We start from the raw sequence: 25,964 nt of genomic DNA, 5'->3' as shown, positions 1-25,964 counted from the left end.
ACTTTACCATGACTTTTGGCCTGATAAACTAACAGAAATGCTATGCATTTCCAAACATTGAAAAATACATTGTTAGTGTAGTACCCTAAAGACTTGAGTTTAACTACTTTGATTGACAAGTTCAGTCATGTAGAGGATTTTTAAATTGATTTAAAATGCGTTTTCTTTAGCGCGTTTTGCGTCGTTGAACTTAAGTGACCTTTATTGATACAAATCCGTTTCTCGCATATCAGTCAACCGTTTGAAACGGAATTAAATTATCTGCACGGAAAAGATTGGTGTTTTTAAATCTAAGAAGAGTTAGTTATAAGTGCATATTTTTTTGCATTATTTAATAAAATTACAAATAATAATGATGATAATGACGTTAATGGAAACTTTGATATACGACTGATTTTCTTACGACTGTAAGCTTAGCCTGCGTGCAGCCCGAATTTAACTCTTACAATTACAATCTTCTACCCTGAATCTTCTACTTGATTAAACAATTAATTTTTGTATATGATTTGTACGATTATTATGAGAATAAGCAAAGTGAGAAATGAATAATAGATATTAATAACTCTAATATTAATAATATCAATAATAATAATAATAATTGACAATAATAATAGTAATTTGGTTGATAGACACCCTCATCATATATTGACAACTTTATTTGACCTTACATTAGTGCACATTTTTAGTTATTAACTAGTATTTCTTTTTATTTACTTATTTCTCTACATTCTCATAGTTCCTTAAGGCTGTGCTCCCTATAGGGCCCTTTTGTAGCATTCACACGTTTTATACTGCATTAACCACGTCAGCTGCAGCCATCCTCATCTTATGATCAATAAAAATGTACGTGACTATAGAAATATCCCATGTTATACAAATAACAAAGGGATGAATGCAGTTTCTGAAACCCACAGGTTTTCATCAAGAATGACATCAGCCGCCTACGTCCAATGATTTTGTCCTCTTTTCAGAACAGTAGTGACGCTGCTCATTGAGAAGCAGTAGCAGATCCGAGGGTGGTTACAGACAGACAGACAGACATATTTTATTTGGCGTTTTGTACATAGTTGCACATCAACTTAGTTTCAAATAAGTTACGAATATATATATACGTATGTTTATGTATGCGCATACGTTACATGGGTGCTTCCATGGGTTCCGTGGCCAGCCCCCACCCCCCTCCTTTTCTATGAGTTACGTCAAACATGTTTTTATGCTCAAAGAATTTTTTTAATACAACGATCAAAGCGAACATTTTTGAAAACCTGGACTTCCCACTGAGAAATATAAATTTTGTTACTAAGTTATTAATTTTATTCCTTTTTTTTTTTTTTTTTTTTTACTGTTTTTTCCTTTGACTTCTCGAGTGCTCTACAGCTCCCATGGTGTTGATATCACTGTATATAGACACAAGCGGAGGTTCTATATCGCTTTTATAAAATATTTTCTGAATGATTTCGCGCGAGCGTGTCTCTGTCCTCTGATATAAACACGGTAGCCAGCCAATCAGCGCGCGCGTTATATCTCAAATATTTTATAAATATTTATATATCATTTTCTTTTGCAATTGTGTCTACTTGACTATCAAAATTTATATTTTTCTAAATTGACTTTATATTTGCAAGTTAAGGCAACTGATAAGCTTGATAGAGTGCAAACCAGATATTCATTAAATAGTGCTAACTAATTAGTACAAAAATACTGCACCAATGAAACAATCGAAAACAAAGGAAATACATGTGTTAAGTGCTATTTCGTTATTTTGTGCTATTTTTTCAAGGATATATTTTTTAATTTTACTCTAAGGAGTTCTAATTTTCTAACTTCTAACGACTACATGCTACTTTAAGACTTGGAAAACTTCGCTTTTATTTTTGAACCACATCCTAATGTGTTGGTGGAGTTAAAACATTAAAAACTCAATTAAGTGTGAAAAAACAAGCAGCATAATAAATTGAATTGTGATGACGTACAGGAAATGTAAAATTTTTTATTTCAGGGGTTAATTTTCCCAATTCAATGAGAAAAAAAATCACAATGTACGATACGAATTCAAACTTTAAGGACTCTGAGATCGTTGCCAACTGTACTATCGGAATTTTTTAACATTTTCTATCGCGTTTTTCAGTGGTTTAACTCCTCTTTTGTCTTAAATAAGTTTGACAATCTTTCGTCCGGTATATCTAGTTCATTGGATACGGTGCGTGACTCCGTAATGGATTTTAAGCATTTTATCAACGCCCACTGAATAACTTTATTGATGCCTTATAACGGTGTTTGAGCACCGTTTTTATTATATTAACATCTGATTCCTCTATAGAGGATAAAGACAGACCTAATCAACTATAAGGTAAGTCTCTACATTACTTGCATGGCTGTGATAAACACCTGGGGGGGAAAAACGTGCTAAAAACGAATCCAATGCTCATCGTAATTTCAAAAAGTAAGGTTGTCTTGCATGTGAAACTATAAATAATTGAGAATGAATTGCAGCTCGAGTCGTCGCGGTGAAAGTTATAACGAGAGTCTTTTAGAAGCCAAAACCAGGCTAAACCAACGTGTTTTACCTATTGTAGCCAACACATCTCTTCATGAATCAATACAGTATACTTTTCTTTACTTTGCAAAGTAAATTGCAGCTCGAGTGGACGTGATAATTTACACAGCGAGAGCTAAAGCGACATGTTATTAAGTACAAAAAAAACTAAGTTTAAACATAGTTGGTTTGGAAAACAGCAACAATTGAAAAAAACGACAACAACAACAACAAATCTAGAAAAAGTCATATAATAGTCATATAATCTCTCTTACTAGAATAAAAAAAAAATACTCAGTCTAGAACCTGTGGTTTAGAACATAGTAATAATATCGATAAAAAACATATAGATTTTGAAAGTTCAAAAATACCTGAATTAGTTAACTGAACGCTTCGTACTTTCGCCGGACTTCTACAATTTTCAGTTTTCCTAAATTTGACTTACTAAAAATATAAATGTTTTATTTCAAAATATAAAAAATCATAGAATTTTGAATTCTGATATTTTGAACTGTTCAGTCACGACAGATTGCACTTTCTTTCAAGGCATTAATTCAGTCAGATTCGCGTCTTTGGTTCTGAAAAGCTTTTTTAAAGAGTTTTGCATTCAATACGTGAATTTTTCGCACGAATGATCAAACTGATAAACTAAAAAAAAATATGCGTTCTTCTTATCCTTCTAAAGACAGAAACAGAGAAAACTCAATTTGTGAGTGTTAATAGCCGTCCCAGCCGTATGTTGACTTAGATCAGCCCAAAGGTTGTTTCAGGGTTAGATCTGTGAGTTAGCCCTGCCCTGACTTAGATCAGTCCAAAGGTTGTTTCAGGGTTAGATCTGTGAGTTAGCCCTGCCCTGACTTAGATCAGCCCAGAGGTTGTTTCAGGGTTCAATCTGTGAGTTATATAGCCATGCCCTGACTTCGATCAGCCCAAAGGTTGTTTCAGGGTTCGATCTGTGAGTTAACCGCGCCCTGACTTAGATCAGCCAAGAGGTTGTTTCAGGTTTCAATCTATATGAGTTAGTCGTGCCATGGCTAAGATCTCCGAAAGAAGAAAGGAGGCGGATAGTGGGCTATTGTTTTTTGACAAGATGGCGGCTTCCAATCAACCAATCAGAAAACGCAAAAAACCCAAACCATATTAGTTTAATGAGCTCTTCTTACTTTCGCCGGAGTCCAATTCTTTCCCAATAAAACGTTTCCTAATTTTGCCTTACTTAAAATACAAATGTTTTGATTTCTAAATATAGAAAAACACAAAAGTTTGAATTTTATTCATCAGTGTTTATTTATTCCTTGTTTTTAACTGTTTAGTCACGATATATTGCACTTTCGTTCAAGCCATTGCACAGTTTCGCGTCTCTGGTTCTGAACAGACCTTTAAATATTTTTACATTCAATACATGATTTTTTCGCACGAATGGTTACAGTGAAGCTGATGGATAAAATAAATATGTGTGCTCCTTCTTCTCCTTCTCCTTCTTGTTCTTGTCCTTCACTTGACTTTAATTCTTCTTGTTCTTCTTCTTCTTGTTCTTCTTCTTCTTGTTCTTCTTCTTGTTCTTCTTCTTCTTGTTCTTCTTGTTCTTGTTCTTCTTGTTCTTCTTGTTCTTCTTGTTCTTCTTGTTCTTCTTGTTCTTCTTGTTCTTCTTGTTCTTCTTGTTCTTCTTGTTCTTCTTGTTCTTCTTGTTCTTCTTGTTCTTCTTGTTCTTCTTGTTCTTCTTGTTCTTCTTGTTCTTGTTCTTCTTGTTCTTGTTCTTCTTCTTCTTCTTCTCGTTCTTCTTCTTCTTCTTGTTCTTCTTGTTGTTCTTCTTGTTCTTCTCGTTCTTCTTGTTCTTCTTCTTGCTCTTCTTCCTCTTCTTCTTCTTCTTCATTTCATAGTCTACTTTTCTTCTTCTAAAGGCTAGCCGGATTCTAAAAGATAAAACAGAGAACAAAAATAAAAGCAAAAACCTTTTTATAAGCAATACTTCGTTATCATACTTTTTCGCTCAGTGATTTTTTTGAATTAAAGCTGAAAGAAAGAAAAAACACTTATGAACCTCAATCATTTTGTTGTTTATTTTTATCACTAGTAAATCTGACTAACTGATGATCAGTTGTTCGGTTCCTTGAATTTCAAGCATGAACAATTCGGTTACTATATGATTTTAGGGATAAATGTTGCCTTTACTTAATCACAAGAACGGTTATCGGATTTACGTCACTCGTATATACGTCTTGAGATGACGTAACGAGCAAGCTCTTGATCTGCTTCACACTCATGATCTTTGAAAACAGACTGAAAAAAACAAAACGAAACAGGATTGCATGAATGAGAAGAATCACTATGGGAATTACTAATATTTCAGCTTGATATAAAATTATATTCGAATTCGTAAAATACCAATTTGTTGAAAGAATAATGCACAATTTCCTTTGTTTAGCATCGTTCAATATTAAAATAGACTTTGAAGATAGATCGAATTAATATTCTATTTTGCAAGTTAGCCATGTCCTGACTTAGATCAGCCCAGAGGTTGTTTCAGGGTTCTATCTGTGAGTTAGCCATGCCCTGACTTAGATCAGCCCAGAGGTTGTTAACGTTTCAGGGTTCAATCTGTGAGTTAGCCGTGCCCTCGCTGACTTAGATCAGCCCAAAGCCGTTGTTTCAGGATGCGTTCTGAGAGTTAGCGGTGCCCTCTGATTTAGATCACCGAAAGCAGAGGGTAGTGTTTTTGAAAACAATTTTTGCTAACCTACTCTACCCCTGAAGATCACTAGGTGGCTTGTAATTAACCAATCAGAAAACACACTGAATGTTGATATACTTTTGTGTATAGGTGGTGCGTCAAGATGAGGCCAAATACTTCAGTCAAGTATTCACTGTTTCTGATTTTTTTAACCCTTGGTCACGAGTTTGGTTCAGCGTATCGACTTTATGAGCGTTCGCAGCATCGATGGTCAGCGGATGCTCTTAAACAACCTGAATTTCAAGAGCCAAAGTTCAGCGAGCCACTACCATATGGCGAAGGTAAGCATTTGGCTTTTTGTCAGAACCTTGACGTTAGAACCAGGCATTTTCTCTTCGTAAAACAATGTTGTAACAATAGGGCCATTTATAAGGAGGACAATAAGACGCTTCCTAAAAAAGAGGCGAAATATCCATCCATAAATACAAACGTGTCTTACTGTTCGTATAAACGGTTCGCGTCTTGTTTAAGCTGAATAAGCCACAACGACATTCTAGGTCTGCTTGGGGTCCCTGTTTGGATTGCGCTTGCACACATTGCGTTTGCGTCTTATAGCCTGGTGGAACTTAGACGTGAGTGCCGTTTATACGAACATAGTTCTTTATTTTTTCTTGTTTGGCAGATTTCAAAGGTTTTGAAAATAAGAGGAGTGAAAACGGTACTGGTGTTGAAGTTGTCAATCGACAAAAAAGTAAGTTGCATAAGTTATTATGCTCCCCTATAGTCTGATGTGCTTTGCTTTGCTTTGCTTTGCTTTGCTTTGCTAATCTCCTTTCCTTTAAATCAAGGATGGGCAGCAGCTGTTGCTCTAGGTGCCGGTGTTGCCATCTCCCTTGGTGGTATTGGCTTCGAAGTTTATCTCAAGCTTGCGACATGCTGTGGACCCTACCCAGAAATATGTACTTACATAGAAGATTTCAAGGCAGTCCAGAAGAGACTCAAGCCCATGTTTCCTAAAGTGGACTTCTTAGCACTAACAGGTTTGCCAAATAAAACTATTTAAGTTGTGAAAATTTTAAACACTTTGCAATAGTCTGGAAGAGGTTTAAACAATTAAATTACAGAGGATAGATGCATGCACAGGTCTAGGGTGGAATAGGAGAATGACTGAAAAAGACGTTGAAACAGCACAGATATGTATAAGAAATTAACCATGGGATGGGATGGGATGGGATGAAATTGGATGGGATGGGATGGAACGGGATGGAATGGGATGAGATGTTATGGAATTCGGTGGGATAAGTATGGAATGGGATGGGATGGATCGAGTAGATATCTATCTGTATAGTACATTTCTTCCACACTTAAACACTTTTTTATCTACCCAACAGCTAAAAATACACTGGAAGATATCACTCAGACTAATTATCGTCTGATTGAAATATGGAACGACATGAAGCGAATCAGGGATCTTAAGGTCAAGCTTCTTGAGAAAATTAGCTCAGCCACAATTAAGTTCTTCAACACTAAATGGGCTGAAATTGAGGTAAATCGATTAGTATTTTTTGAGCGCTAATCACGTACACTGCTGTATTCCACAGGAAATCGAAGGAGGGTGTGTTCGCTTCAATGCTTCATCAAAATGTCTGATGAAACAACCATCGATCCATCCATCGATCCATCGATCCCTCCATCCCTCCATCCCTCCATCCCTCCATCCCTCCATCCCTCCATCCCTCCATCCCTCCATCCCTCCATCCCTCCATCCCTCCATCCCTCCATCCCTCCATCCCTCCATCCCTCCATCCCTCCATCCCTCCATCCCTCCATCCCTCCATCCCTCCATCCCTCCATCCCTCCATCCCTCCATCCCTCCATCCCTCCATCCCTCCATCCCTCCATCCCTCCATCCCTCCATCCCTCCATCCCTCCATCCCTCCATCCCTCCATCCCTCCATCCCTCCATCCCTCCATCCCTCCATCCCTCCATCCCTCCATCCCTCCATCCCTCCATCCCTCCATCCCTCCATCCCTCCATCCCTGCATCCCTGCATCCCTCCATCCCTCCATCCCTCCATCCCTCCATCCCTGCATCCCTGCATCCCTCCATCCCTCCATCTCTCCATCCCATCCATCCATCCATCCCATTGGTACTGACAAGGATCAATCGCTCCAATTCTATCTTTTCTTTTTTTAACCAGACGCAACTGAGGAAAGCTAATAATACAGTCCGCGCACTCACCTACGAACAACTCAGTGCTGAATTTGGATCATTCCTTGATAATTATAAAAGTGCTCTTCTTGGTTTCACTCCACTCTTCGTATCCACCCTTACGTTAGCAGCAATACCTGCATACAATGCCTACAAAAAGGCTAGTCTTAATAAGGTAGGATTGCATTATGTCGTTTTGATTACCAAACTTATTTCGTCGCTGCTATAACACCGAAATGAATAAGAATAAATTCAAACTAAACCTTTTGATTTTACGTCGTTGTGCATACGGGGAGTCATTGCCGGGTCTTCCTAGCCAGTACACCACGACCCCCTACATTCCCTACCACTAGTTTAATATTCTATGCAGACAACTCTTAATTCAAATTTTGATTTTTATGGAGGGAGAAAAACCAGAGAACCTAGAGAAAACCCCTCGTGGCAAGGGAGAGAACAACACATCAAACAAACTCAACTCACGTTGATTTTTGCGGAGGGAGGAAAACCAGAGAACCTGGAGAAAAAACCTCGTGGCAAGGGAGAGAATAACACAACAAACAAACTCTAGAGTTTTAGAATCATTAAGACTGATTCCATGTTCTTTGTGTTCAACGAAACCCTTTCCATGTGGGAATGACCTATCGCCTTTGGCGATCGATGAAAACGTTTATTGAAATAGGTGTACGTACGATCCGTGGGAGGGAGAGAAGGGAATAATACTTAATTTCTCTTTTCAAAAACCTTTTCCAGGAAATTGCAAGACTTTCAACCGGACAAGACTATAAACAACTGGTCACGGCACGACATGGAAAAGCATCAAAAGTTCTGGGAGTGCAAAACCTGAATCAGCATATCAAGGCAACGGCGACATCGAGAAACAATGCCCGATTTGCAACAGGAAAATACACTCAGTACGCTTTGAATGGAATCACAGGGGTATCCGTTTTGATATCATTGGGTGAGTACAGTAGCAAAGGGGGGAGGGGGGCTGACTTATAGATAAGCCCAGAGGTTATTTCAGGGTTTGATCTGTGAGTTAGCTATTCCCTGACTTAGATCAGCCCAGAGATTGTTTCAGGGTTCCATCTGTGAGTTAGCCATGCCCTGACTTAGATCAGCCCAGAGATTGTTTCAGGGTTCCATCTGTGAGTTAGCCATGCCCTGACTTAGATCAGCCCAGAGATTGTTTCAGGGTTCCATCTGTGAGTTAGCCATGCCCTGACTTAGATCAGCCCAGAGATTGTTTCAGGGTTCCATCTGTGAGTTAGCCATGCCCTGACTTAGATCAGCCCAGAGATTGTTTCAGGATTCGATCTGTGAGTTAACCGTGCCCTGACTTAGATCAGCCCAGAGATTGTTTCAAGGTTTAATCTGTGAGTTATATAGCCATGCCCTGACTTAGATCAGCCCAGAGGTAGTTTCAGGGTTCGATCTGTGAGTTAACTGTGCCCGCCCTCATACCAATAACATTGATTATTATCATTTTTATTTTTTCAAGGGGTCGAAATTTATGCCGCGTATAAAAAACTAGAACAATGCAGGGAACAGGTGCGAAAGGACGCAAAAAAGGGTCTGGATGATGTCGTCAAGGGAGAGAAACTGTTGATTGATATCCACAAAAATCTTACCGGCTACATGACGATGATTGATGAAAAGGTAGGTAGTTTGTTTTAAATGAGTGTGGAATGGTCAATCCCGTCGTCCCGTCGTCCCGTCGTCCCGTCGTCCCGTCGTCCCGTCGTCCCGTCGTCCCGTCGTCCCGTCGTCCCGTCGTCCCGTCGTCCCGTCGTCCCGTCGTCCCGTCGTCCCGTCGTCCCGTCGTCCCGTCGTCCCGTTGTACTTTCCAATTTCAATTATTTGTTTCATTTACTTATCACAGGGTGTTAAATATCTCAAAGGCGAGTTATCTAGTCAAAACGTTCTTGTGGAACTTGAAGCTATAAGAAAACTAGCCAAAGGAGCTGGCCAAAAGGCCCAAAGCAAAAATCTTACCATAGCAGCACAGAGCATTGACGCTTTTATCGTTGGAATTCAGGACGCAAATGCTAGACAAACTTTGGACCTTACTGCTGCTCTCGCCGATGGCCTAGCACGCGTCAAGTTTCTCTACACGTGCTTCGATGCAAAAGTGAGTCTCGTGGAATACTGCGTAGACCATTGCAGAAATGGTACCGATATCTTACCTAATATATACGCTTCAGCTGCAAAGCATTTTGACACTAAAGGCAAAGAATGCCTTGACGATGTTGGAGTACCATACTATAGTTTGGCTGATGTGCAGTTTAGCATGAACAAAAGAGCCGCCAAAGAAAATTTCTCGGCGGATTGTCTTCTTAACAGCAATGCCAAGAGGGAGGAAGTATGCAGGTGATTATATAATCATAATATTATTTGAAATGGAATACATACCAAATTTTGTAATAAAATATCCTCTCGTATTCTAAGCGTGTCCATAAGAACAAGCGTAGCTTAGTTGGTTAGTGTGCGGCATTGGGACCTACGCTTTAAGACCGAAAAACCTACCTACCTACCTAACTTCCTTTCTTTTCTCCCTTGCTTCCTTTCTACCTACCCACCTACCTACCTACCTACCCACCTCCCCACCCCCACCTCCCCAGCTCCCCAGCTCCCCCAGCTACACCAGCTCCCCAGCTCCCACACCCCCCAGCTCCCACCTCCCACTCCCCACCTCCCCACTCCCCACTCCCCACCTCCCTCCCCCCCCCCCCACCTCCCCACCTCCCCACTCCACCCTCCCACCCCCCACCCCCCACCTCCCCACCTCCCCACCTCCCCACCTCCCCCCCTCCCCACACCCCCCACCTCCCCACCCTCCCCCCTCCCCCCCTCCCCCATCCTCCCCCCTCCATCCTCCCGCCTCCCCCTCCCTGCCCCCTGCCCTCTACCTCCTCCTCCCCTCCCACTCCCCTGCCTCCCTGCCCCCCCATCCCCCCTCTACCCCCCACCTCACCATAACCGACCTCCCCCGCACCCATCAGCACCACCCCCACCACCCCACCCCCCACCGCCCAACCCCCCACACCCACCCACCCCCCACCGCCCAACCCCCACTCCCCACACGCCCAACCACCTCCCCACCCCACCCCAACCTCCCACCCCACCTCCCACCCCCACCCCTACCCACCTCCCTACCTCCCCCTCCCTCCCTAACTACCTCCCTACCTCCCTACCTCCCTACCTCCCTACCTCCCTACCTCCCTACCTCCCTACCTCCTACCTCCCTACTTCCCTACCTCCCTACCTCCCTACCTCCCTACCCACCTACCTCCCTACCTACCTTCTTTTATACTACGTTTATACTTTATTTCAATTTCAATTTCTTTTATCAGGTTGTGGGATGTCGACAGATACGAAAAGCCAGCCATCAAGAGTAAACTTGGTCTTTCGATCGCTCAAATTGACGCCTTCATATCAAAATGCCTGCCTCATAAGCTGACCCCGTCGGAGAAAAGAAATATTTGTTTTTACCGAAGTCTTGGCGCCACCGACGAAAAAATCTACGAACGAAAGATACTCCCAAGATCCGTCACTTTGGCGCAGATTAAGGCTGTCACGTGCCCACAACCATGATTTGGACGAGAGGAAAATCATTCTATTTTGCTTCATTACCAAATAGAAAACTTCAAGTCTAGTCTACAAGATCGCATATCGAGAACTATAATACATTTGCCAAAAATTTTCTTGTGCGTCTGGAAAACGAACAAATGGATTCACAGGCGTTCTCTGAATTTGCATATGTTGCATGTTGCATGTTGCATGTTGCATGTTGCATGTTGCATGTTGCATGTTGCATGTTGCATGTTGCATGTTGCATGTTGCCTACTAAGCACAACATGTTTTATATTCATATGTAATTAATGTCAGCACAGAAGAAAATATACCGGAAAAACGTACAGACAAAGTTTATAAAAATTTCTAGCCTTTTTTTTATTTTCCCCGACAATTCTTTCGGGCTTAGCCGTATGCAGCATTCAACAAAACCATCACGAACCTTTTTTTGTTGAAAAAGGTGTATTCTCACGTTGTTATATGTCCTGAGTACTGATTGAGTATGTTAATCAAGAAACCCAACGGTTTTTGACTAATTCGAAAACAATTATTTCATGTTTCGGTGTTCGTTTGTCGCTCCATTAGGAAAATCCAGGGCGATAGTGCTTATTATTTACCCTGCCAAAAAATCGGAATTCCCGTCTGGAAAATAAATTCATGGTTTGTGTCATTCCAATCGGAAAGTTCCTGAAAACACGTGGTGTTGCCATTGATGTAATCTACTCTTCCCGCTCTTTTCGGGTCTTCTGGTAGACGCGTGTATCCTTTGTCGGATGTCAAAGTTTCCCGCTCTTTTTTAATATTAGCAAACAAATTTCCAAAAGAATGGATTGGGTTTAAATGGTAAGCACCCCTGGATTCTTAATGAGAGCTAGTCGCAAAAATGTCTAGACTAGGTCTGATGATGTTTGAAGTTTTATTCATGGTGGTGAAGCAAAATATATGTACTACTACGGTTTAGTGTAATTATCCAACTAGTTTGTTTATACTAAGCTATAAGACTTTTGATTTTTAGCCTGATATGTGCTACGAGTGAGTTATGCCATTCAATTCATATGCATGTATTCAATTTTCAAACCAACGTCAAGTTTCATTCTAAGTTACAACTGACCTTATTCGTCGTGGTGCAATGTTTCCCATTTACACCACGTGTCATTCCATTGATAATGAGATACTTTCACGTTTAAGTTGTATCTATATTCATGTGTCTTACGTCTAATGCTCAACCGTTAAACAAAGATATTATAATACCTTTTGAAATGGAAAAACGTTGTACCATGACGAATTAGGTCTATATAACATATGAAATTGTACTCTTTAATATGGTAAAGCCTAAAATATATATTAAGAAGGCAAATGTTATACTGAATGTATTTTCAAATATGTACTACTTATTCACTACTTAATTTTACTTTTATTTTGTTCTTTTGATTTTTTGGTTGTTTGTTTTATTAAATTTATCCACGTGATCTCGGGGAAAGCGTGCAAAGGATTGTTGTAGTTGATCATGCGATCCTAGTTTCAGTTGTTTCACGATAATTTCATAAAAGAATTGAAACTAAAACGCACAATTTGACACATAGGTAATTGTCCTAAGAATACGTGGAATTTTTGAAAATGTATTGCTAGTCCATAACGTAGCTAGGGAAGCAAAGATTCACAAAAAAATTTTTCTGGCTTCGGTCGCCATGTTTTTTCGATTGACTGCCTGATAAGATTTCTTCCTGCGCGATTATTGGCTGGTTTTTGATGGGCTGTCAAAGCGAGATCACCTATATTATACGATATTCAAACTAGTCTTACAGTGTTTCTCCAGTCAAACGCGCGAAACCTTACAATTTGCAGTCGAGACGTGCGAATTGGTTTTCGAGGCTTTTCAACATTCCATAGCCCTTGAAAACTTTGTATTTTCTGACACGAATGTCATGGAAACGCCTTGATTGACGTGCACTAAAACCAACTTCGCCTCGACTGCAAAATGTACGATTTCGCGCGTCGGATTGAAGGCGCAATAGTTTAGCAACTTATCAAAATTTAGAGTGTGCAAATCGTTATCATTTAATTAAGATATATCTTGTATGATTAAGGTAAACTGCCGAAAGTCACTTTCGTTCGTCCATCCAAAACCCATGTTATATAATAATTAATAATTCTGTAAGCCAGGATATTCCCAGATCAGGAGCCCATTACCAGGAGCATCCATCTCTCCCATACTGGGTCTTTGAGCCAACATATTCCCAGATCAGTAGCCTATTACTGTAAAAGCAGCATTCTTATCCTATACTGGGTGTGTGAGCCAGCATGTGATCCCATTTCAGGAGTCCATTACTAGGAGCATCCCATACTGGGTCAGCTGTGAGGCAACACTTCCCAGATCAGGAGCCATCTTAGGAACATCCATCTCGTATGCTGGGTCTTTGACTTTAAGACGAGCTTAGTAAAACTTTAAAAAAATAAAATAAGGGCAAGTCTATGTTTCTTACAAAAAAAAAAAAAAAAAAAAAAATCGATCAGAGATAAAAATGAACTAGTTAACGTCGTGACAAATCTAAAATGAAAAAAAAAAAAAAAAAAAAAAAATGAAAAGAAAGAAAGAAAGAAAGAAAAGTTGGGTCTATCTTGGTGTAGCAAGCTTTTATTGTATAGGTTGCTATCAATAGACGTCACTTCCGGTAATAGCTCTTTTTTTGACGGCTTGTAGAATCCTGGAGGTTGTTTTGATCTCTTATTTTCTGGTTTAATGTCGTGAAAATAGTCAAATACAATAGTTTGAGGACTTATTTTGATATGTTTTGACTTAGCATCCGCTAGTTGCCCCCCAGCCAACCGCTTGTTTGCCCCCCAGTCAACTCCAAAAAAGTCACGTGATTGATAGTAAGCAATTCTAGATTAGGGTTTTTCGTTCTTCAAGGTTTTGTTTAGCTCCAAATTATCATCTTTCGCTATTGTTTTATCGTATTCATGGCTCAGTTGCCCTGCAACACGAGGAAAAATCCAAAATATTTTCTACTTCACTGACACCCGCCCGTTTCCGTCTCAACGCATTTTTCTTTCAGTCCCTAAAAGTCGCTCACGCTCGGAACCCTTCCAAAACAGTCTAAAGCGAGCGCCCTCATAGCTAAAAACACGAAGATGCTTATTCAAGTCTTATATTATTTCTATTTTATCAATAATATATAATAACATACTTTCGTGCTGAGCAAGTGCCGTTTGACTATTGCATTATTAATCAACCAATCACATTTAGGTTTAGTAAAATAAAACTATTACGTCACCATTCTTATTCAAATTCAATTTCCCTTAGAGTGAATTTTGCATATTATCTTAATTATACACAATGGTTAAACTGTTGCATTAAAATAAGAAACTTCAGTGGAAAATTCTGGTGTAAACGTCTTGGATTTGAGTATTTTTTATGGCGACTTCTTATTTGCAGAATGGGCCAACGAGGCGGCAGACAGGAGAACCATTTGACATAGCATGTAAAGTAAGTAGTTTAACGTCACTATACATGCTGAAACCTACATACTTGAGAAATATACTTACTTGGGCTTTAACTTAACGATAAATTTAAGTATTTAAATCTCGGGATCTTTGTTTTATATTCCTAGATCTTTAGCTAGGGTTTGTAATCGATATTTTGTACTCAAATAGTTAAATTTAAACAAGTGGTTTTGATATTTCTTGCTTGGCGATCAAATGGCCAACAAGTTAGGCCTCCATATCTGATCAAGATATCTTTCTTTACAAGCTTTTGATTTGTAATGATTACGTGAAAGATTAAGCCATGATATTGTAATCTTAGCCTATATAGAGCCATTATAAGAAAATTGCGGTGAGTAAATATCTGCAGAAGAATTTTTACTTAAACCTAAAGTTGTTTGATCTACATAGCTGCTTTTGTACCGAAGCCTCGGTTTATTGCTATTTATGGTGTAAAGCATTGTATATTTTACAAAAGACCTTTTATATTTTAATGTTTTTATTCAGGTTATGCTTCTTGGTGACTCAGGAGTTGGTAAAACATGTCTTTTGGTTCGCTTCAAGGACGGAGCCTTTCTTTCAGGATCTTTTATTTCTACAGTTGGCATCGACTACAAAGTAAGATATTAACTACTCTATCTTACTAGAATCCCCCAAAAATTGCTAATAAAATCCCCTATTTGTTTATAATTTGGACAGGAAACGCTATTGAATTGTAGGTGTTAAAACATCTGAATTAACATTTACCACCTTCTAGCTTTTCAGTTATAATTACGAGCTTCGAATTCATAAAATTTTTCCAATTAAATATCCTTTGTGGAAATCTAAGTATTCGAATACTTTTTCAATGAATAGAATAAAATAGTGGAACTAGAAGAGTCAAGGATCAAGCTACAGGTAAAATATAGTTAATAGTTTTGTGTAATTTTTAAATTTAATAATTAATCTTTTTGTCATAATTACTCTATGACATTTATTTCCAAAATTGAACGTGACTTAAATATTTAAAAATAAGAAATTTTAGATAAAAGGTTTCTGATAATATGAAATTTAAAAAACCATTTCAGAAAAAAATACGAAACTTTAAAAAAATTAATGCTCCAATTGCAAGATGGATTTAAATTAAGTTTTCATTTGTTAAGATGAAAGGATGTGTCTTGTAAATCCTTTAGAAGCCAAAGTTTTATTGAAAATTTTATATTATTTAACAGATAGCCCTTACTTAGCAGTCCTATCAGACTTGCATGAAATATTTGTATATGTATTATTTAACAATTATTCGCTGAAGCTGAAGTGATTATCGGGAATATTTGCTAAGGCGCGAGTCTTCGAGCGGCAAGGTAAATATTCCCCAATAATTGCTGAACCTGAGGCAAATAATCGTTTTAGTATAAATACACAATATGATTCTTTCATTTTGGATTTTTGCTGGAGGTGATTATCGTGTGATAGTGTGAGTTTCTTGACCAACCAGTGCACGAGATTTTCTATAATCACCTGCATATTTTTACTAAAGATGGATAGCAATCATGGCACACTAAAATATTGATAAAGTAGAGAATACCGAATCAAAGTATGGCAATCGATTTGAATACCTATATAGTTTTGCACTGACTGCGACTGACTAGCCTCGTGTTCACGTGGAAACATAAAGGTGTTTTTACATGCATTAGAGGCTAGTCAGTGTCAATTCAGTCCAGAATAATAGTTATTCAAATTGACTGCCATATTTTTATTTGGTATACAGTGAGAAGAGAAATGTTTTAAAATGCAGGCATGGTACTGAACATCAGCTCACACATGTATCACGTTAAAAACCAACTCCTTAATTTCTTTCAGATCTGGGATACGGCTGGCCAGGAGCGATTTCGTAGTATAACCCACGCTTACTATCGGGATTCACACGGTAAGTCCCAACCACAAGTTCAAGAGACATGCAACTTATTGCAATTTATTGTTCTAAGTCGCAGGAACAGGTTGCTTTCTTGGTGCCTATTGGACTCTATGTTGCTATGAAGCTGCAATAATTTGTGCACGTGCATATTTTGAATGAGTGTGAAATGCTCCTAGGCGTTATGTGGATAAATAAACTATTATTATTATTATTATTATTAATTCAGCTGATTAACTTATCTTTTTCTTATGTTTAGCTCTTCTTCTTCTATATGATGTCACAAATGAAAGTTCCTTTGAGAATATAAGGGTAAGTCTTAACATATATAATTAAGTAATAAATACAATGAGTGGAAAGTCACCGTCAATCACAGCCGATTTTCCGTGGTTCCTGACCTTATTCAACCAGTAAAGCTCCCCCGCACACTAAGTTTGCAGCGATAAGTTGTTTAGCCCGCCCTTCAACATTTGCTGTAAGCTTGGTGCAACAGTAAAACATCTGTTCCCGCTTGCACTCTAAAGGGCCAGGGATAACTTCAACTACTTCTTCAAACAGCTTCGAAATATGTAGTGGCCTTGTTATATGGTTATATACATTCTCTAGCCATAGACAAGAGTTTTTTATAGAGACTTTGTACCATCATGTGATGGCAGCAATGACAAAAGGCACAGCAATATAGTCTTTTTCACTGGGAAAACTCAGATTAGACCAGAATTAATAGCTGTTATTACAGTTGAGCCTGCAATGAGAAATTCTTTTGTTTTAAGGATCATACAAGTGAGGCTATCAGGCTGATGCAATGCTTGTTGTCTCATTTGCATCTGATTTGCATGCATCCTTAATAACTGCTATTGTTCCTGCCTCTGGCATGGCTGCCTTCGCATGATTGTGCAAAGCCTCTATATCATATACAATATCATGCCTCCTCCATGGGGTAGAGAACTGCTCCTCTTCCACTGGATTAAATAATATTTGCTTAATATTTGTAATAGGCATGGCTGGCAGAAATCTATGAATATGCTTCTTCAGATGTCATTATAATGTTACTGGGAAATAAGGTTAGTACTATATTTGAAACTACAAATATTCTTTTAAACCAACCAACTAGGAAATGTTTCCACCTTGATTGAATATTAGCATGACAGCACCATTATGTCAGCATATCCACAACATGAAATGTTTTAGGATTAAATCGAATAGGTTTTGACCAAAATAATGATATACTTCTAGAGAGATAATTGTAACCACTTCATTTTTTTACAATTTTTATTTTACTGAGCTTTCAGACATGTTGTCTATCATCAGCACTGGAAATTATAGTGATTACACATTACACATTATTGAAAAACTAGTTTTAAATTGTTTTGTTGGTTCTTGCAGGCAGATCTAGCAAAACAAAGAGTGGTTACACGAGAACAAGGAGAAAAGTTGGCAAAGGTTAGTTTGTCGTAAACTATCATCAATGTTGTCACTTGTTGGTTGTCAGTTGATTGGCTTCCTTGTTGAATGTCACTTGATGGGCTTCCTTGTTGATTGCCACTTGATGGGCTTCCTTGCTGGTTGTCACTTGATGGGCTTCCTTGTTGATTGCCACTTGATGGGCTTCCATGTGGTTGTCCCTTAATGGGCTTCCTTGTTGGTTGCCACTTGATGGGCTTTCTCGTTGGTCATCACTCGATGGGCTTCCTTGGTGATTGCCACTTGATGGGCTTCCATGTGGTTGTCACTTGATGGGCTTCCTTGTTGACTGCCACTTGATGGGTTTCCTTGTCACCTGATTTAACTTATGTCACTTTATTTTGTTCCTTTGTCCTCATCAACAATTTTAATCATGGATTTTCTTTGTTCCACCCTTAGGATCATAATGTTGCTTTTATGGAAACAAGTGCAAAAACTGGTTTAAATGTTGACTTAGCATTTATGGCAATAGCAAGGTGAGTACGTTTTTTTATAGAAGCTGCTGCACCGTACACTCCCAATTAGTATATGGTGCTCAGCCCTGTTGCTTTGGGTTGCAAGTTCTTCCGTAACCATTGGCTCTTGGGTGCAGACCCAAAATTTTGTTATAGAGGGGGTTCTGATTTCGAGTGTCACCCACCTGTAGAAGACCCGAAACAAAAAGAAACAACAACAACAACAACAACAGCAAAAAGAACAGTACATTCTGTTTAAGAAGAAATCGAAATTCTTATATAGAAAGTTAAAACCCTCCCAAGGTCTCCTCATCATTATCCTTCGTCTTCCAGGAGTACACTACTGGTATTAGACTTAGAAAAATATTTCATTACTGGGCTACCTGTAGACACAGGGATCCCAGCCGTACTAATACAATTCATCCTTTTCTTCTACAGAGATATTAAACATCGAAGAAGCAAGAACCCCGCAGACCACAAATTTAATCTTGAGCAATACGTAGAAACACAGCGAGAAAGGCATAGCTGTTGCTCATAGAAACGGTTGCCAAGCAACGATATTCCATTCAAATCAATGTTGCCATGGAAATGGAAAGAATTTTACAAGTTCGCGGCGGCTTTGCTGGATATTTGCTGCTGGATTGTCAAGGAATGCGATGGAATAATCGCGGAAAAATAAATTTAAGAATTAAATCAATAGGGAATGGAACAATATTGGTACGAAATTTTAGCTTTTGGAGCATTTAAAAATAATGTTTGCAAAAAAATAAAAAATAAAAATGGCGTAGATGTTTCAGCGATTTGCCGGCGGATTTCATGTGAGTTGCAATTGATATAAACGTAACGTAATTGATGGTTTCAACCATTCCCAAGAGAATTAAATAACAAAAGACACGGTGACCATGTTGGAGGATACAACAAAAGAATACATTGACAATTCTTTTGTTGAGTTCCTCCAACATGGCCGCAGTGAAAACCATCGATTTTAACGTCATTGGAAAAGTGACGTCACGAAATAAATCGTGAGGTAAAAGCAGGGGGATATTTTGACTTTTAAAATTTATAACGTTTCAATCTTTTGCTTAACTTTAAAAGTGCAACTGTGTCATCGTGTTACATTAAAAAAAAAAACAATTTAAAAAACATTGAAAGAAATTCATATCTTTGAATTTCATACTCTGCTCCAAAGGATGCTCAAACAAATTCTCGTACCCTATCCCTTCTCAGGTTTGCAACGAAAAATCGGAAATCGATTTTTCGCTGAGAAGAGTCTGGATACGAGAATGTGGTCAAATACTTCCTACCATTTTGCTGTCCGCTAGAAAGAAGAAAAAACTATTTCGAGGTCGAGTTGTACCTCGAATTGGCATTGCATTTCATCTTATTTCATTCGTAGGACTCAATCTCGTACCCAGAATCCTCCAGAGCCGTTCTGCTTTGTCGTAGCGCCTTACACCCTGCTGGCCAAAAAGCCAGAAGATTCTGGGCTCGAGTTTGCATCGGATTGGGACGATATGTAGACGCGATTATATGTCCAGTAATACAGCCCCACAATGCACTGGAATGACAATTATTTCCTCGACTTCCGAACGGTTTGTAATAAGCCTGAAGCGAGATGACGTTTTGCCCCCGTCTCTAGACCACAATCCTTTTCACATTGCTTTTGTTCTTTAATTATGACTATTGTGCCGTGTATTTTCTAAGGAATCAAAAATTATAATATGAAAGAATTTTAAAAACTATCATGGTATAGAGACGGGGGTAAAAAGTCATCTCGCTTCAAGCTTATTGCGTCATGTTCCAGCGCGGGAAAAAATTGCAGTGTTTGGACTGCTTCACGAACCGTGTATTACAACCATTGGAGATTTACTGGCGTTTGATGAATCTTTAAGTTCTGGTCGTTCGTGGAATGCTTGTGAATTTTCTCACCCTAAACCATCGCTTTAGTTGTTTTCTTCCCTGGTGAAAGAATACGAAAGAAATTCGAACAGTACAAACGCCATTAAATCTCTAATGGTTTTATTCGTAAACACTACGCGTCTACCAATTGAGCTGAAGTTCAGAGCATGCGCAGTGCGCTTTTCATCCGTTTCTCTTTATACAAAGAAAATATGCATCCAGCCGCCCGTTGTCAACGTGAGCGGTTTTCGCATGACTGAAGAGCTCAGTTCTGATTTGTTTATCGCGCAATGTGATTGGTCTACAAGTGCGGTGACCGTGTCCGCGCCGTGTTCCGGGTATTTGATTGGATGGAGAGTAAATTATCGTAATTGGTTATCCTTTTCCGTGTGACGACCGTGTTCGTGCCATGCGCTTTTCACAGTCATACGAAAACTTCTCTAATTCTCTACTTTCACATCCCCATAATCCTTTGCGTCTTTGGGGGGTTACCGGAGGGTAAAAAGCCACTTATTTTGCTGAAGGCTGATCAGACAATGTTGAAAATACCTTGTTTGGTATCCAAAGATAAAATGAAGAAGTAAAAAACAGAAAAAGATAGAAGCTTGAAGAACATTTTCTGTAAGACCAAAACTCTTGATGATCTGTACACGCAAAAATAACTTGGAATAAACTGATAATCAGTATTGTACAGATAAAAGCAGGTATAGTATAAATTCAAGTAAGAAGCCTTTCAATTTGGGACAGTTTTTTGATTGGTTACCCCCAAAGACGCAAGACATTATATGGGGATGTGAAAGTAGAGAATATTGAAATTGAAGAAAATTTTGTGGGACTTTGAGGAGCTCAAAATACATTAATTTTTTTCACTTAGAAAAGGCTTTGTGCCTTTTTTCCTAATAATTTGATTTCTTTTTTTACTGTAAAATATTATTTATCTTATTTCATTTTCGACATTTTGCAATAATCTAACTCTTTTTTCAATTGTTTCCTTTGTTTTATTTAGTACGAATTAGTTAGTACTATTTCACAAATATATGGTTTGTACTCTAACGTTATAATTTATTTCTATATTCTTTATTTATGTTTGCCAATTTTTTGTCGGTTTGGCGTTTTTGTTATTGTTATTGTTTGTTTGTTCTACAATATTCCGTACTAAGCCTGGCTCTTACTAAGGATCTAAGCCTGTCACGTTTTAGCCGGGTTAATAGGCCTTTTGCAATAGATTGACACGATTGTTACTGGATGGCAAAAAAATTTGGACTTCCTTTATCAAAGATTATTCGCTGGATTACTAACGTCGCATACAAAACCTTCAAAAATACTTTTTTTCCCCTTATAAGATACTTTCGATTTCAAGATACGAAGCAATTTAAAGTTTGTTTGCCATCCAGCAGAGCCTTCCCCAAGGGACCTTGAGCTGAATTGACTCGTTAGTAAAGTCATATATCAGCACGTGACTGTTTGTTGCAAAAGGCCTATTGCATTATATAAAAATCTCTCCAAGCAGGTCATCTATTCTTACTGGCATCTTTTACATTATCAAAATCACTCGGCTGTTTTCTTTGTTTTATATGATGTTGCATTGTACTCCGCAGTGCAAAAAGAAAATCTCTCCAAGCATAGGTTACATGTTCGGCCTATCGACATAGTTTACTTTATCATAATCACTCGGTTGTTTTCTTTGTTTTATATGATGTTGCATTGTACTCCGCAGTGCAAAAAGAAAATCTCTCCAAGCATAGGTTGCATGTTCGGCCTATCGACATAGTTTACTTTATCATAATCACTCGGTTGTTTTCTTTGTTTTATATGATGTTGCATTGTACTCCGCAGTGCAAAAAGAAAATCTCTCCAAGCATAGGTTACATGTTCGGCCTATCGACATAGTTTACTTTATCATAATCACTCGGTTGTTTTCTTTGTTTATGATGTTATGTCCCGAAGAGCATTCATGACTACATCTGGAAAATGGTCCTTTACCATAGTGGGACATATGATCACGCGGTCATAGTTTTCTTTGTTAGCCCAGGTTAGGTCGTACGCCAGTCCTGGTCGAGGTCTGTGGAAAAACAGTCGAAAAATGAATGAGGGGCGCATTTGCACAACTTGAGAATGTGCATGTTACGTCATAGCCGCCATGTTGGTTGACCATAACAAAGCAATCCTTATATAGTGACGTGTGACGTCATCAAATTACAAATTTTGCAATAGACCAGTTTCGAATTCCAAATTACCGCTGTGTTCCTTGATTACAGACTCATTTGCACAGGGTTAGCCTCGTATCAGTGTTTAAACATTCACAAATACCAACAGAAAAGTAAAGAATGCACAACTTCAACAATACAAACACTTTGAAACTCGACGGACTTTGACTGGAACACGTGAATATTCTGCACAAACTCGAGGCTAACCCTGTGGAAAGGGGTCTATTCAGTTTTGAAATGTTCATGTTTATAAGAGAACACACCATTGCCTACATTTCTGCCAACTTTAAGGCTGTTCCGAGCTTTAGAAATGGAGTTATTGGGTATTTAAGATCCAAAAACCCCCATACATTTTCTTTTATTTTGGACTGGATCCAATCACGTTAGATCCAGCCTCAAATATTATAAGAGAAATATATGGGGATATTTTCGTATTTCGTACATCTCAGCCGTTTTTCGCTCTGAAATTTTGCACCGTATCATATTTTTTACATACAGTTTCTGATAATGTCACCAAAATCCTGAATGTCTTTAAAAACATTTTGTGACGTCATCAATTTTGTGACGTCATCACTTCGGTACTCTATTAGCTTCTCTTGTTAGATGAACCAACATGGCTGTTGTTTCATTGTTATCCATATCTCAAGGGATTTTGAGCCACATAGTTGTACACACTGTACACTAGTTTGAAGCTACGCGAACACGGTGCAACATTACGCGTTATCAGTTGTGAGACACGTCGCACGACGCAATTCGTTGCACGCAATGCTTCTGCATGAAGTAGAAAACTATCTTACTTTAGCAACATTGCCTGAAATCGCACTGTTGTATCTATAGAAATATATGCATTTTCCACCGAAAAAATCAACATGCAAGTTAAAAGTTGAATTAAATTTGACATCCATTTAGTGTTAAATCACAGGTAGCCCAAGCTTGGTTTCTGTGGCGTCCTGTTATAAGGAAATGTACGGGGATTCATCAAAAATTTTAATAAAATCATCTAAACGTGAAATAAAGCCTCGAACATTTCCCCGATCATTGAGAAATAGCACTTCTTTCGCTCTGTGTGGTTAGTTATTTTTTGAATTTAGCCCGTTTTAAGATTTTTTTCCCCCACCAGTAAGAAATAAGAGAAGGTTGGAGACTCGAGTCCCAAAAGCGAGCCATCACGAGTCTTTGAAACCTCGTACGTCTTTTAATTTTCTTTTCAGCGCCAAATTTTAGTCATGACCCTTCTCTCACATCCCTATAAAACCAAGAAAGTCGCATTAGAGATTAGCCTTCGCGTCTTTAAGCCATGAAATTTGCCTGTATTCACATACTACCTCGCTTGTTCTGACCCGTACTTGGAGCTCACTGTACACCAGTTCAACGTATTTCCTTCGGCAACTGACCCGAGGTCACGCCGGAAGTCTTCGTATCGTAAATGCGGATTGGATTTGGATATAGTCTTTCTTCGAAATTATAAGCTAAATACTTTTGTATCTTAGGCTGTTAAAAATACACTCGCGATAATTTCGAAGAAAGACTATTGAAGAAGAAAGACTATTGAAATTTTTGATGAATCTCCATACATTTCCTTATAACATGACACCACAGAAACCAAGCTTGGGCTACCTGTGGTTAAATCCCCAATACCCGTACATTAAATCCCCGTCCCGCCGCATTAATTCCCCGCCCTGTCCCGGGGATTTCAATTAACTAGTGTATTATAAAACTACGAAAAATCAAATTACATTCAGCTCTTGCCTTGCGGACCCCTCGCTTATACGGACAGTAGGACAATTCCCGCGGGACGGTCCCGAGGGTGTCCGCTGTTACGAGAGTTGAATGTACTGGCATTCTCACGTGTTTATTGTACTCTAATATTTAATACTCCATCATTACCGGTTTTTTGGTTTGACATCGATCTGTAATATTTTTCCAGCCGGGAAAAGACGTACCAACTGGCTTTCATTGCGTTGTCTATTACTCTCGCTCTCGCTGCTACCGCCATTATTGGAGACGTAACTGCTTCTTGCGCCTCCGGTAGAAGAGCTCAGCGGCTGTCGTTCGCCTTGTTTACCTAACAAAGGTTCGGTTATGTGGGGTTGTGAGCCTTGGTCAGTACGAGGGGAAATGGAAGGAGGTAATACTTTAGGGTCACCTTTACGATTCTTGTTGTTGTTTCCTAGGAAGAAACAGATGGCTCGCCAACAGCCAGTCATCAGGATACGATACTGAAAACCAAGATTAGCATCAGAATGATTATCATGATCCTAGTACGGTAGGATGGTTGCACGTACACGGTACGACATGCCGTAACATTAAATGGCTTCCCATAAAAATAGTTATCGTATGAGTGGGAAGCATACAGTACTGACTTACAGCACGTACACGGTACGACATGCCGTAACATTAAAATGGCTTCCCATAAGAATGGTTATCGTATGAGTGGGAAACATAAAGTACTGAAGTACTGACTTAATCCCGTACATGGTACGACATACCGTAACGCTAGAATGGCTTCCCAATAAGAATGGTTATCGTATGAATGAGAAAACATACGGTACTGACTTAAGCCCGTACATGGTACGGCATGCTGTAACATTAAAATGGCTTCCCATAAGAATGGTTATCGTATGAGTGAGAAACAAACACTACCGACTTAAGCCCGTACACGGTACGACATGCCGTAACATTAGAATGGCATCCCAATAAGAATGGTTATCGTATGAATTAGAAAACATAAGGTACTGACTTAAGCCCGTACATGGTACGACATGCCGTAACATTTAAATGACTTCCCATAAGAATGCTTATCGTAAATGAATACAAAATGAATACAATTTCAAGGAACGTCTCGATGTTTGATGTCATCCCTACCTTTGGCAAGTTACAGTTCATTATGACATTTTCTAAATCTTGTACCAAAGTGTTGAGGGTTTTGACACTCATTCTGAAATGAAATATTGATCGTAAACAAACAAAGACACGGATATTAATGCATGGATGGATGGTTAGATAGATGGGATGGGAATAAGAATGAATAAATGGGAGGGAGGGAGGGATGGATGGAGGGATGGAGGGAGGGATGGATGGATGGATAGAGGGAGGGATGGATGGATGGAGGGAGGGAGGGAGGGATGGAGGGAGGGATGGATGGATGGGATGAATAATATTTCATTACCTTGGCACTACATCTTTGCCAACAAGAACAGACAACACGTAGTCTTCACAGTTGACTGTAGCTGATTCGCTAATAAACAATTACATGGAGCACATAGGTCATTGAAAAAAGAATAGTAATAAGAATAACAAATACATGAGCAAAATAGAAGATGAAGAAGTTAAATTAGGTCAAAGAAAAATGTCTAGAGTCTAGTATATATTGTTGCACGGCAAAAAATAGACTTTGGTTTTCAGATGCCGATAGCGTCTTAGCGTCACCTTTCGTATCGCTTCGATGCAAAGGCACGGCTACCTTTCAAGATGGCGTACTAGTTTTTGCGGTTTGGCAACCGTATACTTACAGCTTTTTATAATATTTGTTTTTTGTTGTGAAGTATGATCGTCCGGGTAAGAGTAGTATTAAGAAAG

General features: G+C 38.9%; 3 protein-coding genes across 5 annotated transcripts in view; 2 read left to right on the top strand and 1 right to left on the bottom strand.

Annotated features, from left to right (window-relative positions):
• Positions 1-2,270: 2,270 nt before the first annotated feature.
• On the top strand, positions 2,271-12,501 carry LOC116302789 (uncharacterized). Its single transcript, XM_089032085.1, has 10 exons — positions 2,271-2,350; positions 5,358-5,548; positions 5,890-5,958; positions 6,056-6,247; positions 6,599-6,753; positions 7,409-7,594; positions 8,170-8,377; positions 8,918-9,075; positions 9,299-9,786; positions 10,770-12,501. Exons 2-10 carry the CDS (start codon positions 5,371-5,373, stop codon positions 11,008-11,010), a joined length of 1,875 nt encoding a protein of 624 aa, XP_088888211.1. The 5' UTR covers positions 2,271-2,350; positions 5,358-5,370; the 3' UTR covers positions 11,011-12,501.
• A 1,796-nt stretch (positions 12,502-14,297) lies between these two features.
• Positions 14,298-19,079, top strand: LOC116302797 (ras-related protein Rab-37). Of its 2 annotated transcripts, none has more exons than XM_031712167.2 (9): positions 14,298-14,476; positions 14,980-15,090; positions 15,328-15,369; positions 16,312-16,378; positions 16,623-16,675; positions 17,359-17,424; positions 17,747-17,803; positions 18,224-18,300; positions 18,718-19,079. In XM_031712167.2, the coding sequence occupies exons 1-9, from the start codon at positions 14,405-14,407 to the stop codon at positions 18,815-18,817; spliced, it is 645 nt and encodes a 214-aa protein (XP_031568027.1). In that variant the 5' UTR covers positions 14,298-14,404; the 3' UTR covers positions 18,818-19,079. The 2 variants fall into 2 exon arrangements, with proteins under 2 accessions (XP_031568027.1, XP_031568028.1); XM_031712168.2 differs by lacking the exon at positions 14,298-14,476 and adding an exon at positions 14,526-14,824.
• A 2,074-nt stretch (positions 19,080-21,153) lies between these two features.
• LOC116302795 (diacylglycerol lipase-beta) overlaps positions 21,154-25,964 on the bottom strand; it is a 16,099-nt gene continuing 11,288 nt past the window's right edge. Inside the window, exons 12-16 of one of the 2 annotated variants that reach the window (XM_089031870.1) lie at positions 25,555-25,623; positions 25,251-25,323; positions 24,532-24,604; positions 24,273-24,450; positions 21,154-22,240 (exon numbers count right to left, since the gene is read on the bottom strand). In XM_089031870.1, the coding sequence (XP_088887996.1) occupies positions 22,105-22,240; positions 24,273-24,450; positions 24,532-24,604; positions 25,251-25,323; positions 25,555-25,623 (529 nt within the window). In that variant the 3' untranslated portion in view covers positions 21,154-22,104. Of the gene's footprint in view, positions 22,241-24,272; positions 24,605-25,250; positions 25,324-25,554; positions 25,624-25,964 lie in introns of both variants that reach the window. The other variant, XM_089031869.1, reaches the window with a different exon arrangement.

The sequence above is a fragment of the Actinia tenebrosa genome, unplaced genomic scaffold (genome assembly GCF_029948245.1).
Source record: "Actinia tenebrosa isolate PJP-AT-01 unplaced genomic scaffold, QUT_ActTen_1.0 PGA_scaffold17__23_contigs__length_9995812, whole genome shotgun sequence".
NCBI lineage: Eukaryota > Metazoa > Cnidaria > Anthozoa > Actiniaria > Actiniidae > Actinia > Actinia tenebrosa.
The sequence above is the reverse complement of the archived record's forward strand: the minus strand, read 5'-3'. Positions and strand labels throughout refer to the sequence as shown.

Bases quoted from the DNA above. Each gene is read 5' to 3' on its own strand.
- LOC116302797 (XM_031712167.2), top strand. From the start codon at position 14,405: ATGGCGACTTCTTATTTGCAGAATGGGCCAACGAGGCGGCAGACAGGA. The intron at 15,370-16,311 runs GTAAAATATAGT...AATTTCTTTCAG, and splicing joins AGTCAAGGATCAAGCTACAG to ATCTGGGATACGGCTGGCCA. The intron at 18,301-18,717 runs GTGAGTACGTTT...TTTCTTCTACAG, and splicing joins GCATTTATGGCAATAGCAAG to AGATATTAAACATCGAAGAA.
- LOC116302789 (XM_089032085.1), top strand. From the start codon at position 5,371: ATGAGGCCAAATACTTCAGTCAAGTATTCACTGTTTCTGATTTTTTTA. The intron at 5,549-5,889 runs GTAAGCATTTGG...CTTGTTTGGCAG, and splicing joins GCCACTACCATATGGCGAAG to ATTTCAAAGGTTTTGAAAAT. The intron at 9,787-10,769 runs GTGATTATATAA...TTCTTTTATCAG, and splicing joins AAGAGGGAGGAAGTATGCAG to GTTGTGGGATGTCGACAGAT.